Here is a 14296-nt window from a genome sequence, read left to right on the forward strand (position 1 = left end):
TTTGGTTCAATATTAATATTTCAGTTTTTCACCCTATTTCTATATTTGGATGACCACCAAAAAAAAGGCTTTTAAGTTGTTCTTGTTCTTAATGTGTGGACAGCAGGCAGGGACAGTGCACAGCATTTGCCTCCACACTCAAAAAAATCTATGATACAAAATAGGATTTTTTTTTTTTTTCTCCTTTAATCAATAATGTTTAATGATGTTTATCATTTCAGGTTCTTTCTACAACAGTGTAACTGTGTTCAGAACCAGCTGTAAGTGTGAATAGACTCGCTCCTCAGATCATCAGACATCATTTCACTGCGCATTAATTAACATTTCTTAGTGACTGGGAATGCGACTTCCACAAAACATTAACCCTGTGAACATTTTACAGACAAACAAACACACCTCTCTGCCAATTAATGCTGCTGATGAATACCTGTCATTAAGGTGCCGGGCAATGTGAATGAATCATTGATTGTTTTTTAAAGGCTTTTTAAATATGTGTTATGAGTGAAGCCAGCACGCTTCATTTCTTTGTGCAATCAAGTGCAGACGTCCAAGACAGCCCATGCTCCGTGGGTGGAAGTCTTCCACTGTGTGCCTGCCCTCATTCGAAGATGACTAATAAGCTGCGGTGTGTTGTTCACATCCACGTTTCCTCATCGCAGCAGACACGGGTCACTGATCATTCTGTTTCTGATTGATCAGACTCATTTTCTGTTCTCCTCTCCAGGAACCGCAGATATCTGCCCTCCCAGTAAAATCAACTGTGTTGACAAAGCGCTTGGTAAGAAACAATCTTCCTTCATTTCTTTTCTCATTACAATACATTCCCCCAAAGGGAAATGGAAACACACTCAGTAAATATGATAAGGATTTTTTTTCTGTAATACAAACACCTGGAGGTAGACTTGATATTTTGAAATTACTTTTCTTCATTGTGATTTAGTCACTTTAGAGCTTGATGGCTGTGCTGCCTCCATTGTTGAACTGTTAATATCAACCCGAATCTCCGCCCCACTCCCCCCCCCCCACCCCACCCCCCCCCACACACACACACACACACACACCTTTGACTCCCACCTCCCTCTCCTCCAGCAGACAACGTGACTGAACAAAGGTGCCTTGGTTTCAAAGACATCAGGGTTGCAGAAAAAAAAAGGAAATTTTCATGGTTATGGAACACATATAAGTACAATTATCATTTCTCAGCCAAATAAGCCAGAAATTTAATTATGGTTTTCTTTGCTGGATTCAAACCCTATTTAAAATATGGTTGAATGAAATCTTGGTTATATCTTACTAGAGTGGGCCATATTCGCGTGGGTCATATTCTTGAATCGAATAGTGTGAATACATTTGCCCTCCATGAAAGGTAATAAATTAGAATATAATTTATATATTTAAATTGTAAAGGTGTTTTGTTCCCATATCGGACAAAGAATATATACCACAGAGCTCCTGCATACACATTAACCTCATTGTTAGAGTTATAAAATACATAAATCATTACTTTATAATTACTGCTTTCAGTGCTCCCTCTCTCTGTTTTTGTCTGGACTGAATGCATTTAGAATTTGAAAAGATAGATTAGAAAAAGCTATTTACTCTCCTGTGTACATAGTGTTGGTAAATAGTTATGGTTGTGAATATGTATTAGTTAATGTGTGAGCAATTCAGGCCTGCAAGTTAATTGGGTGTCAGTCTGTATGTTTTGCTGAGCCCTCCATTGCACTTACTGTATTTCATCATTTAGTCTACGAACAAATGGCAAAACTGAATTATTGCAAACACTTTTGTCACAGTTGTTGTCTATTAAATAATATGGTTAGACTTACACATCATTTTGTTATTATATCCAAAAGGAACGATACTGGTGTATAAAGACCATGTGGTCTGTTTCTTATATGACAGGGAAGTCTATAAAACCAAAATGGTGTTGCACATTTTATCCACTTAATTATTTAGCCAAATGTTAATTCTTCATACAAAGGCTGTAATTAAATTATTAATCCCCCAAACTATCCATACAACAAGGAGAAACACTAACTACTAGTCATTTTCTAAGTAGGGTGCTGAGTGCTGACGGAAACTATACTCTTCTGAAAAGCATCACAGAGAAAAGGTCATCTCTATCAGCAGGTACTAAGCACACAGTTTTATTTTTTGGTAGTTACATCATGGCAACATACTAAAGGAAACATAGTACTTTTGTTTCAATCAAGCCATTAAATTCCCAACGTAACATGTCCCAAAAGTCAGTTTGGTTATGATGTCACAACTTAACTATATTTACTATTGGTAGGAAGTGTCCATACAGTGCTGTCACATTCATTCTCCGGCTGCAATGATGGCCCAGAGATGCCAAGAGTGCAGATCCGTAAAATCCTGAAATGCGTAGGGCTTTAGTCATCCAAAGAAAATCTTGGTCAACTGAAATTCTGCCTACTCTTAAACCAATCGATTGGTCGGTGGTTAAAAAAAAAAAAAAATCCACATTCATTTTCCACAGTGTACAGAGTCCTCCACCTGATGGCATTGAGTGTCCACCAAAGCGTCTCGTCCTGAGGCAGTGGGATATTTTTTATCATTTGCAATGGGAGCGTGACACAGTGACGAGGTGCTGATAGGCTATTCTCCCCTGAGCGCTGCACATTTTTCCGGTCACTGAGAGTTGGAAATTAAAGGCTGCACTTCTCAATGTCACTGTTTTTACTCAGCCGTCCAATCACAGTGGAGGAGGGGCGGAACAAATAGACTACAACGAAGACAAACTGTCACTTCCTACAAGTACTAAGTGCTAAACAACAACAACGATGGAGGAGAAATGAATACTTCTGGATTGTATATGTATTTAAATAAACTGGAGATCAAAATTAGAAAACAAATTAAAAGTACTTGATTTATTCTGAAACAATGTTGTTTTTTATTGTTAAGAATTTGATAGAATATCAGCTGTGGCTATACCACTGCTGTACAAGCATGTTTTTGGCACCTCAACGAAAACCTTAATTTTGTGGGAAAAAAACAGTGATCAAAATAAGAGAACAGTTACCATTGTGTCAGTAGAGAAGATTTAAAAGTTAATGTTTTCTTGTGGCTATAGGATTCAAAATGAATAGAAATGTAGAGGCCACAGCTTTGAATGACTTCAGCACATCTGAGCCCACAGGACATCACTAGTTTCTCACACTGCTCTGGTTTGATCTTGGTCCATTCTTCTTCAGTCTCTTCCACAGTTCACTAACTGTAGTGGGTTTCTTAGACATTACTTTGTTACCAAGGATTTTCCAGAGATTCTGTATGGGGTATAGATCTGGACTCTTGGCTGCTCATGTCATTGTTTCAATATTCTTAACCTTTTTTACAGTGTGAGAGGGGACATTGTCTTGCATGAAAATTGCAGCTGATTGGGAGACATTTGCAGTGGAGGTATTGCATGTTTCCAAAGGAGGTTCACATAAACATTTGCATTGTGCCATGTAGCTGAACAAGAGGACCAACTGCTGCTGCAGAAAACATCCCCCAAACCAGGACACTTCCTATATATCAAGTGATCTCAGCTGGAAAAAAACACTTAGCCTATAAGCGCTTTGACGGCCGCCTGACACTTTCAACTGGTATAAAATGCTTATAAGCGGCACCAGTTAACATTCTTATTTATTAACAATGAATCAAATTATTATGTGCATTGTGAAAGGGGTTGCTCATAGTTACAAACATACAGATAATTATCACCTGACTCTGCAGTTCTCCTCAGCACTATGGAGCATTTTAGCATCCTTTAGCTTATCGTAATTGTTATGGTCTTACTGATTTGGTTCACTCTCAACTGAAGAAATATTGATGAAACCACTGTACTGACTCAGTCTATAGCTGTTAGACCACTGTTTGCTTTGTGTTGCAGCACAGCTACAGAAGAACAGTGGGGATACCTGTCCATGCGAGACGCCCTGTAATCTCACCCGCTACGGTAAAGAGCTCTCCATGGTCAAAATCCCCAGCAAGGGCTCTGCTCGCTATCTCTCCAGGAAATATGACAAGTCAGAGGACTACATCAGGTACGGCAGCAACCTTCAACCGGACTAAACTCACATATGGACAGTGATGTGGTCCTCAATAAGAAGGGCAATAAACTAGGGGCAATTACCTCCAGCTTTGATAACAAACACAAAACCATACATACACAATTTGAAAGTAGTAGATAGAAGTAGCAGTAATAGTAGTAATATATAGCAAGTTTATTGTCAGGCACCATGAGGTTATTTTTATGCATGACACATTTAATCTGGAAATGTAATATATTTATAATTTTCCTGGGGTTTATCCTGGTCTCTCAGTCTGTGTGAAGGTCTGTCAAATACAAAAAATATCTCAAGTCACATTGCTATGAAAATGAATATATACTCGATTCAAAAGATGGTTTTATGAAACTGTCTAGCTCTACCATTAGGCCAAAAATGACCTTTGACAAACCCTTGATGTTCATCTCAGCACCTAATATGGACAGGGTAGAAGGTAAACATGCCAAAAGTAGCTTACATGCCTCACAACACTTAATATTACCAGACTTTGTAAATCCAGAGAGATCAGAGACGTGGCAGTGACTGAGCAAGCTGTCAGTGCTCGTTCGGTTCATCTCAGTTAAACCCTGAAACACCTCATTATCTCACAATCGTTGGTTAGATCTGTGTAGAGCGCTGTAGGCCTGACAGTCCATCATGACAGTGAGCATGAAGATGACTCAGAATGGTACTTTTTCAAATAATGTTTTATTTGTAGTGAATTGTAAAAAAAAAACTGTTTGACATTCAAACTCCACTTGTTTTTCCAGAGACAACTTCCTGGTTTTGGATATCTTCTTTGAAGCTCTGAACTATGAAACAATTGAGCAAAAGAAAGCCTATGATGTTGCAGGTTTGTTAGGTAAGATTCTGCCACTTTTTGTCTCTCTTATGAATATTTAAATAGACTTGCTGATGCAGAGTGAAGGCTGTTGTTATAGGAGTTGCACTTACTTTTCATTACCATTTTCATTAGTAGCAAACAGGAACTGCTTTGGCATTATGTCTGTTGTCCTTCTCCTTAAGTGCTCCTTCCTTTCAGGTGACATTGGTGGACAAATGGGCTTATTCATTGGAGCCAGCATCCTGACAATCTTAGAAATACTGGATTATATCTATGAGGTATGGTGCCTGTGAAATCCCACTCACAGCAGCCAATCCCAATGTGAGATCAGAACTAGCCGTGATTAGTAATTAGCAATAATAAACGTATGTGTCTTCAGAAATCAATCTGCTGCAACCGGCTATTTTAAGTATTTAGAAAACACATTGGTGCCTTCATTGTTTCAAGGGGAGATACCACAGGCAAAAATACATTTTTGTGATGTATTGGTCAATTTTGAGATTTTAAGGCTGTTTTGTCTTCTTTCAGACTAGTGGAAATAAAACATCTGCATCTGTAAATTTTCTCCTAAAATCACCAAAGGTTAACATTACGTAATGCCTCATTTGAATATTTAAACATATCATTTCAGAAAACTTTATAAGTTCGTCAATAAGTGTTTGCCTTAAATTAGTACGTGTCATTGTTCTTCTCGAGTAATAATCAGAAAATCTAACGACTGCCAGTGTAAATCTATCACTTATTATGTATGTGAGGACAGGAAATTCATTTCTGCTCCAGTCTGTGCTGAAGACATGCCCCAATGCTGATCATGAATCAAACTCCTGTCTCAGCTGTATTCCCTTTAAGCTTTCTAGCCGGCTACCTGCTGACAAACATATATGAATAAAGCAAAATCAGAGAGGGGACCTGTAATGCAGACATCACAGTGAATGAACTCTTCACTCTGTTGCGTCTGGTCTCCCTCACTCATCTCTACTCTCTCTCTCACCCTCCCGGCTGCTGTGTTATGGGTGAAACCAGGTGACTAAACTCCGGCTTCAACGTCTGCTGAGGCCGCAGAAAGAGGACAAGAAGAACAAACAGAAGACCAGCACTGTTGCAACAGTGGGTCTGGAGGAAATGAAAGCAAAGGTACAGCACATATTGTACCGTAACAAATAGCTGTTTTCATGCCGAGTGTACTCATTTCCCTGCAGCACTGTAACAGCATTAGCAAACTACAAGGGAATAATTCAGGGAGAAGCGAATTAATATTTTTTCACTTCCAGAATAATGAAGAATATATTGTTCCTAATTAGTCCTAACCACTGTGAAAAGCATATCCTCCCCAAGAGATTGGATTTGTTATTGCACAACTTTATTCTGCTTATATCGGACAATACACATCTTGTCTCGCGTCTAACCATAACTGTGTCTCCATTCTACACAACAAACCTAAACTATATAGAACCATAGAATATAATATAATAGAACCATAGAAATAGAGTGAGTAGAACAGACATGAAACAAAAGAAAATGATGATTGTTGTTAGTCAAATGGTAACAACACCATTAATGCGGCCATAAAGTGCGTTGAAGCTCGCCAGGAGGAGAGTGGATGCAGTTCCAGAGTGTCCTGTGCGTCAGGAAGTGAGGGCCCGTTAGACCTGTACTGCTGCTAGCCAGCAGCCCGCTGTTTGTCTCATTTTCTGTAACCAATTCAGCATGAAAGCAAGGCGGAATTAGAAAAGCTAGCTAGCTAATTCCGCCATGCTTTCATGCTATACGGGTTACAGAAAATAAGCCCCAAGAACACGGTCACTAATCTTGCGATAGCAATGTGTTTTCCTACGCTGTGACAAGGGTGTGTTGATAAAGCATTTGTGACATTTGACTCACTTCATAACGTTATTACTCCACTGTTTGTTTGGTCATGAAAACCTCACCTCAGTGAACGCGACTCGTCACAAGTCTGTTCATAGGTCTTACTGTATATAGTTAGCTTGTTCTACTCTTTCTACTCATTTTATTTCTATGATTTTCAAAAAAAAAGTCAGACAGAGAAATTAAAAAGACAATTGATTCTGTTACTATTCAGTATTTGCAGTTTTTAATTAGGTTTGGCTGGTGTGATTGGCTAACATTACATTTTACTTTCCAGCACAGATGTAGACATAAAATTAGTTTCGTTAGTTTAGTTTTTAGACCAGTATCTGTAGGAGAATTATCAATCCAGTGCAAATCCATTCAGACTGACAAGGAATTCAGCTATTAACTTGAAATCATTTACTCAGCAATTTTTTACCTAGATAGCTACTGGTATATTTTTCTAGATGCATGTGTGGCCACGTGTTAAACACACTGTCTTACACATGAACAAAAGATCCAAGAGTTTAATTCGACCACCTCCTTTTTGTTGCATTTGGACACACAGCATACGGCTGTTTTTTACAGCATACGGTGTCACTTCACTGGATTTCAAGGAATAAAAACTCTCATTCACTTTCCTTTAAGAGTTAGATGATCAAATCAACATCTCATGAAGTACAGAGCAGGAGTAGGGATGTGGTTTGCACTAGCTTAGTATAACTGGATGCAGGGGTACAGCTAGCTACAACTAACAAGTCTAATTAGCATTGTAGCTTCTTTTTTACAGTGCGTTATTAAACAGAAATGTAAATAAGACAATTTGTGAATTTAGGGGAAGTTACTTACTGTCACTTGTAAAAAAACAACCACAGTTGCAGTAACAATCAAACTGTACTCAGCGACCATATCTGGCTATCTGCGCTATAGCCGGAGACACTACATAATACTAGATAAACAAAATAGTTACAGCACATAACTCCCCTAAAACCCCAAATCTACATGTTACATGTAAATGAAGGATCCTTAGAGGTGTTAGTAGGCATTAATTTTAACTTTGGACAGAGTCAAGCTACCTTTTCCCCCTGCTTGCGGTCTTTATGCTAAGCTAAGGTAACTACTTAGCTAACGACTTCCTAAATCCAGTTGCATGCTTAGCACACAGACATCAGACAGATAGATCCATCCTTTAATCTTACTTTTGGAAAGCAAATAAGCATAAATGCTGAACTTTTCCTTTAAATTACAATGTGAAAGTACTAAGATGATATCGACAGCAGGATCAAGCTATTTCAGTAATATCTGGGTTTTAATTTACCCTGTCAAGAGATTATTCTCGATAAAAGCCATTTCACGTTTGTAAATTATCATCTACGTGTTGTCACTTATGATGTCACTCATGATCTTTGAAGCATGATCTTGAAGCTGACTTGTTTGCTGTGCCTTCAGCAGGAGCCCAACGACATGCCACGGAGCCAACCAGAGGGTGCATACGCCAACATGATCCTCCCCAACCACCACCACCCTCACCCACACCCTCAGCGCCATCACGTCGGGCACCATGGGGTATTTGAGGACTTTGCCTGCTAGAGCCAGCCATCGTTTGTCCTGGTGACACCAAATGATAAAAGCTGTCTGTGATCAGATCAATAACAGACCCTTGGGCTTTTCCGTCGCTCCTTTGCTGTCACCAGTGAAAAGCTACAGCCAAAGTCGAACACCAAACTTGTGCTGCTAAGAAAGCACTTGTACGTACAGTATGTAGGCACAAATTGGACACTTTTATTTCTCTCTGGATGGGACCCCTCTCAACTTTTTTCAGCTTCACATGAGAAGTCAGGCACTTTGTGTTTTCAGGACCAGTCTTTGGTACATGATCACTACAGGGGAACAAGAGGAGGACTGCATGTCACCTTGATCCAGTTTATAGGCTACTATGTTTTATTTATTCAGCTAGCACCTCTGATTTACCTGTCCTCCAACTATTCCTCCTACTTCATGAGAAACACATTGTACCATATGAAGCCATTCTAAATTAAGTAATTATTTAAAGAGATGCTATTATCTATATGTTCTATATTGTATACAAGATTAGAATACCTACAGTAACAAATCTTACTTATGTTACATCCATCCAAAATATGAGGGGAATTATTTTGGCTGAACTGTATGACTTTGGCTTAGATGATCTAGCAGCATCTTTCCACGTGATACACTATGTCTGGTTTGTGGTTAAGGTGTTAGAGAGTAGCATTGTACCTGTACATAAAGTCCAACCTTAAAATGAGAAAGTTTTAAAGTTCTGTTTCAATGGTTGTTGTTTATATTCAGTTAATATATAACTTATGTAATGTTCATTTTAGGTATTTATACATTTTAGAAAAGACCTTTTATATGACAATAGCGGTCACGATTGTAGCAATTACTGTACACTTACGATCTGCAGATATTTTAAGAGTGCTAAATATCAATACATCCGTCCAGGTAACAGAAATGAACTGTATGGAGCGTGACTATTATCTCCATCATTTCCTTTTATATGTCCTGCTTTTCCCAAGATTACACACAAATCCTGATTGAGGGGAGGAGGATGTTTTCAGTTATGACATGGTTGTACTTAAATAATTCTTCTTCTTCTATTCATTTCTGCCCGCCATCCACTCTTCACTTTGGTTAGAGTCATAACTTTAAGCTGACATAAGCAATAAGAAGCTGAATTTTATGTTTATTTTTATTTTTTGCAGAGTCATCTCCTTCTGCTTGTGGGCCAGTACCACTGTAAAGGTGTAGCAGCTATTTACAGTGTAGACCCTGTGTGTGTGTGTGTGTGTTCGTGTGTGTGTGTGTGTGTGTGTGTGTGTGTGTGTGTGTGTGTGTGTGTGTGTGTGTGTGTGTGTGTGTGTGTGTGTGTGTGTGTGTGTGTGTGTGTGTGTGTGTGTGTGTGTGTGTGTGTGTGTGTGTGTGGCATGTGCACTTTAACATTTTGCCACATGACTGAGCACATTAGGCTGTCACTTGGCTGATCCATGAAAAAAAAAAGAATGTTTAAAATTGGAATAGTTAGCAAGAAAGCGAGGCGTTTTATTGCAGTAGTAAGGTGTAATAAATGTAGAGTTGGGAAAGCTCAGAGTTTAATTTAAAAATTGCTCCGGAGGCTGAAATATTCTTGCCAGTTAACTTAATCCTCAGTGGGCGGGACAAGGACTCAACTATTTTAAAGAGCACAACTTAGCAAAGTGGACATGAAAAATAAAAATGGAGACTCTTACATCGATTCATTCAAAGTCATGTGTGTCATTATCGTGCTAAGTCGGCTTGCTCACTTACCCGTGAGCACTGCAGGAACTTAACAACCTGTAACCTCTGGCTTCTCATAATCTGATCTTTTAAGAACTTGTGAGGCTTTGGTGTCAGGTTCTTCCTTGCGCTATTCCTACGCACAGTAATCTTCACGGCAGGAGTGTTATGTGTACAGACAACAATGGAAGAAGAAGTGCAGGTATTGATTTGTTGTACATTTATGCTAGCTCCAGGGCACTGCTGCTGTCAGTGGTCAAAGATGGGGTCTAGCTCTTTGAACCACTTTTAATCAGCTGCACTGTTTGCCGGATGCTGAGAAATCTTCTTGTCTTCTTCTTCTTTTTCTTCTTCCTTTCAATGGTTCCCTCACAACTGTTTTTGGGGCTATTTTGCCACCATAACATGTATTCTTTCAGACTAGTAAAAAAAAAATCCAAAATACACATTTAGGCCTTGATTTTACTACATTTTGTCTGTTTGCATCTATAGATTTTCTCCTAAATTCACCAAAAGTTAGCATTAGATAATGCCTCATTTGCATATTTAAATATAAAACTTATGAGTTCTTGTAATACAAAAAATAATTGTCTTAATGTAAGTAATCAACTTGGGAAGTTTCATGGTGATATCTATTAGTAAGTTATTAGATTTTCCTATTCACCTGTTGTGTTTGATTTATGATTTTATAAATCACATCTTCTACATATGAGACAACATATCAGTTCAGACCAAAGATTCGACAAGAGGAGTTAAAACTACTTGCAATTTGCAGGTCTGCATGTTTTGAAACCTGCCAGTTCACACCAGTGAGACGAGGGGAGATGGTGTATCATCTCCATAGCAACGCCTCTCTGTACCGTTCTAACCTCCGACTTTTCAGGCTTGTTTTCGTAGCTGGATATAATTTGTTAACCTGCCTCGAGGCTGAACCTGCCTCAAAACCAACGATGATTGGACATTCACTTGGCGAACTGCTCCACATTTTCTATGTTGCACGTTACCAGACCGATCTGCGAGTAAAATACAATGGAGCTTGCAAGATCAGGATGGTCTCATGAGGCTAATAATTTGTAGCGTTATAAAATATCAATGAGGACGGAGGAAGTGAGATTCTTGCTACAGCTGCATTTCTAGTTGTGATAAAACGCAGGAAAAAACGTTTTATTTTCCTGATTAGGTTATTTGTTCTCCATTACGGCGCTCACTCTCCTTATTTATTGTAGTGCTCGCTCGACCCTTGCAATCGCAGGCTCGTTGAGCCATCGTCCAAAATGGCCATTTTTAACCAGCTGACAGTTTTTAGGTGACATGTCCAGCAGACTTTGCTAAGGCTGTTATTGGCTGTTGAAACAGGTGACGTGTCTTATGTTCTAAAACCAGTGCTGGCGGCTTGACAAGCCGAGTCGCAGGCGCCAACATCAGCCGGTTTGAGTCGAGATGAGACGGGCCAGTTCACACCGCTGCAACGTTACCTGCAATGTTCTAAAACTGTTTTATCTCGTCGCAAATCTTTGGTTTGAACTGGGCTTAAGGTCATTTTCTCAAAATTAGTTTTTCCCTCACACACAAATCTCCACTTCCGTAGTGTTTACATACACCAAACTTGCCGTCTGAACGTTTTTATAGAGGGGTTCCTTTATATTTCATTCATAGGCGGGTTTTTATTCCTAAAACCATGGTGATTTTTTAAAGCTGTTGCCAGTATTTTCTGATTTAGTGATAAAAAGAGATATCCAAACTTCCCTCTGTAAAAATCCATTTGACTCAAAAAGGAAACAAGAATTTTGAACCTTGTTTTACCCAATGTTCACATTTCTGATCTGGAAATGTATGCAAATTAGCACAAATTAGATAATGCTTAGTTTGCATATTTAAACATAAGATTTCAGAAAAGTTTCAAGGTGATATCTATTACCTGGTATTTACATTTACATCACCTCTTGCTCCAGGAACTTATCTACGAAGCAAATGGTGGAAACCAGAAATAGAACCCATGACGATGGTAAAATGTTGAGGTCTGTTAAGTTCCTGCAGTGGAAAATAGCTTTAGAACTGAATTTCTCAGACTAGAAAGACAAAATCTAAAATCTGGCATAACCTGACAGAAAGGGTTATAATAACTCATTATATAGTGTCCTCTTTTCTTACCATTTTGCCTCCATCACTGGGCTTTAAGCTCGTGTTACAACAGGCACACTTGTATTGTTCTTTGCAAACATTTGTTAAGCTTTGTACTTTTTGAAAGAAGCATTCAGGAATGTGCTTTCAGAAATGATGCAATGCCAGAGATACTCTCTTCTTTCTTTTAATCACCTCTCACCCACAAAATATGAAACACTTTATTAGAGTTTATCATTTCTAATGTTGCCCCATCATCCATTTATATATTAAACAATGCTATAAAACAAGAAAGTGATTCACATCCAGCTGTAACACAGGACTGCATCAGCAAAATAACAAGACAGTTGTTGTTGTTGTTGTTGTTGTTTTTATTGTGGTGGATGTTGATTACATTTCCCTCATAGAAACGTATCTGCTATCATGCAGCAGTTTGGGCTTCAAAACTGTGACATCACATCCTGTTTTGTTGCTAATTGTGAAGTAATTGTGTTGGACCCAAACCTGCACAAAATCAAGCCTGCTTAAAGTATTGCTTCACCCTCGAACACTCCTTTTATATCAATTAATTTCAATTCAAAGGAGCTCTATGGGAATTGGAAGTGAGAAGAAAACACAATTTAAATGTAAATACAATAAGTAGAGATCTACTAAAACAAAGAAGAATAAGATATTATCAAAAATGATCTTTTGTATATCAATTACTAATGATGCATTTACCTTGAATTCTGAAAGAGAAATGTGTTTTTCTCACATGCCTACACAGTGAACAAAGAATTTAAGTAATATAACATCTGTGTTTTTGGATTCTCCGTTCACCACTGAGGTACTGTACGTGAGATAGACACATTTTTCTTTAAGAATTCACGGTAACACATCATGAGTAATGGATATAAAAAAAGATCATTTTGAAGGTAAATTATGAAGTTTTGATTGATCTTTGACAATCCACTGTATGTAATTCATACCATTTGTCATGGAAATTTATGAAATCCTTCACATTACAGGATATTGTGTTTACAAATGATGACATCATTTTTACGTTAATTTGATGGGCGCATCCTGTCGTTGCAACATCACTATTCATAACTGTAGCTCACAATGAGATGCCACAGTCCTCCATCTGTCAAATCCCCTCCTGTCAAGTAATCATGGGCTATACGTGGATGTTTAATATTCATAATCATGTGTCACTGACATTTTCAAAAGGTTCCCAATCACGGTCTCTGATGGCATCCTGTACAGGCTATGCATAACAATCTTCTCCTCTGTCATCAATAATTGTAGCTATCCCCAGACAAGTCGCACAGGAGCTGGTGTGTCGAGGTGAATACTGCATTATCACCGTAGAGCGTTTGAATGGTAGAGCCTGGGGTCCATGTAGAAAGGTTTTCTATGCTTGAGATACAGTGTGCTGTACAACACAATTAATTCTGCACACAAAAGCATTTAAAAAACACAGACAAGTCGACAACGAATTGATTTTACAACAGCATGCCGTCTGTGTGAGGTGCCACAGGCCTGAGCGGTGGGCGGCAGGCCTGTACTGTAGCAGATGGGACAGCTTCCCTGCCTGATAACATGTAGCTCACATTCCTGGGATTCCTCATCCTCCACTCTGAGCTCCCTTCTCGCACAGCTCTTTGGGCCGACCTTTTTATAGTTCCATGTCACTCAGTCACATGTGCTGTATGTGCTTATTATCCATAAAAATCAATTTAATCAGACCAGCCATCAGTGTTACGTTTTGAAGAGCTGCTGTTATGTCCTTCTTTTTCAGCTGCTTATTTATAGCTGAGGTCTGAGAGGTCATCTGAGAAGAGAAAAATATGAGTGCAGATTGACACAAGCAGCTGTCAGGAATTCCTAAGAGGGAATTCCATCCCATATCTGCCAGACCAAGGAATTGGACCGTCACTGCAGTAACAAGGAACACTTACATTTTGTACAGATGTGTGATTTTGTGATTATTTCCTCTGTTAGAACACATTTTATAAATGTTAAATATGGTAAATACAATAACTATTAAAGTCTAGATTGGCTAAAAACCAGTGCCTCCTAAATCTGGAGCCCAACTGACTTTGAAACTCCACGTTTTCGTTTTTTCTTTACAACAGTCAAAATGTTTTGG

General features: G+C 38.7%; 1 protein-coding gene across 1 annotated transcript in view; it reads left to right on the top strand.

Annotated features, from left to right (window-relative positions):
* asic4a (acid-sensing (proton-gated) ion channel family member 4a) overlaps positions 1 to 8337 on the top strand; it is a gene marked incomplete at its 3' end in the record, with an annotated part of 86958 nt that extends 78621 nt beyond the window's left edge. The window contains exons 5-10 of the mRNA XM_083921350.1: positions 725 to 778; positions 3899 to 4052; positions 4826 to 4917; positions 5098 to 5177; positions 5923 to 6033; positions 8200 to 8337. Coding sequence (XP_083777476.1) covers positions 725 to 778; positions 3899 to 4052; positions 4826 to 4917; positions 5098 to 5177; positions 5923 to 6033; positions 8200 to 8337 — 629 coding nt within the window. The remainder of the gene's footprint in view (positions 1 to 724; positions 779 to 3898; positions 4053 to 4825; positions 4918 to 5097; positions 5178 to 5922; positions 6034 to 8199) is intronic.
* Positions 8338 to 14296: the final 5959 nt, after the last annotated feature.

Source organism: Echiichthys vipera (assembly GCF_963691815.1).
Source record: "Echiichthys vipera genome assembly, chromosome: 10".
In the NCBI taxonomy this organism is placed as follows: Eukaryota; Metazoa; Chordata; class Actinopteri; order Perciformes; family Trachinidae; genus Echiichthys; species Echiichthys vipera.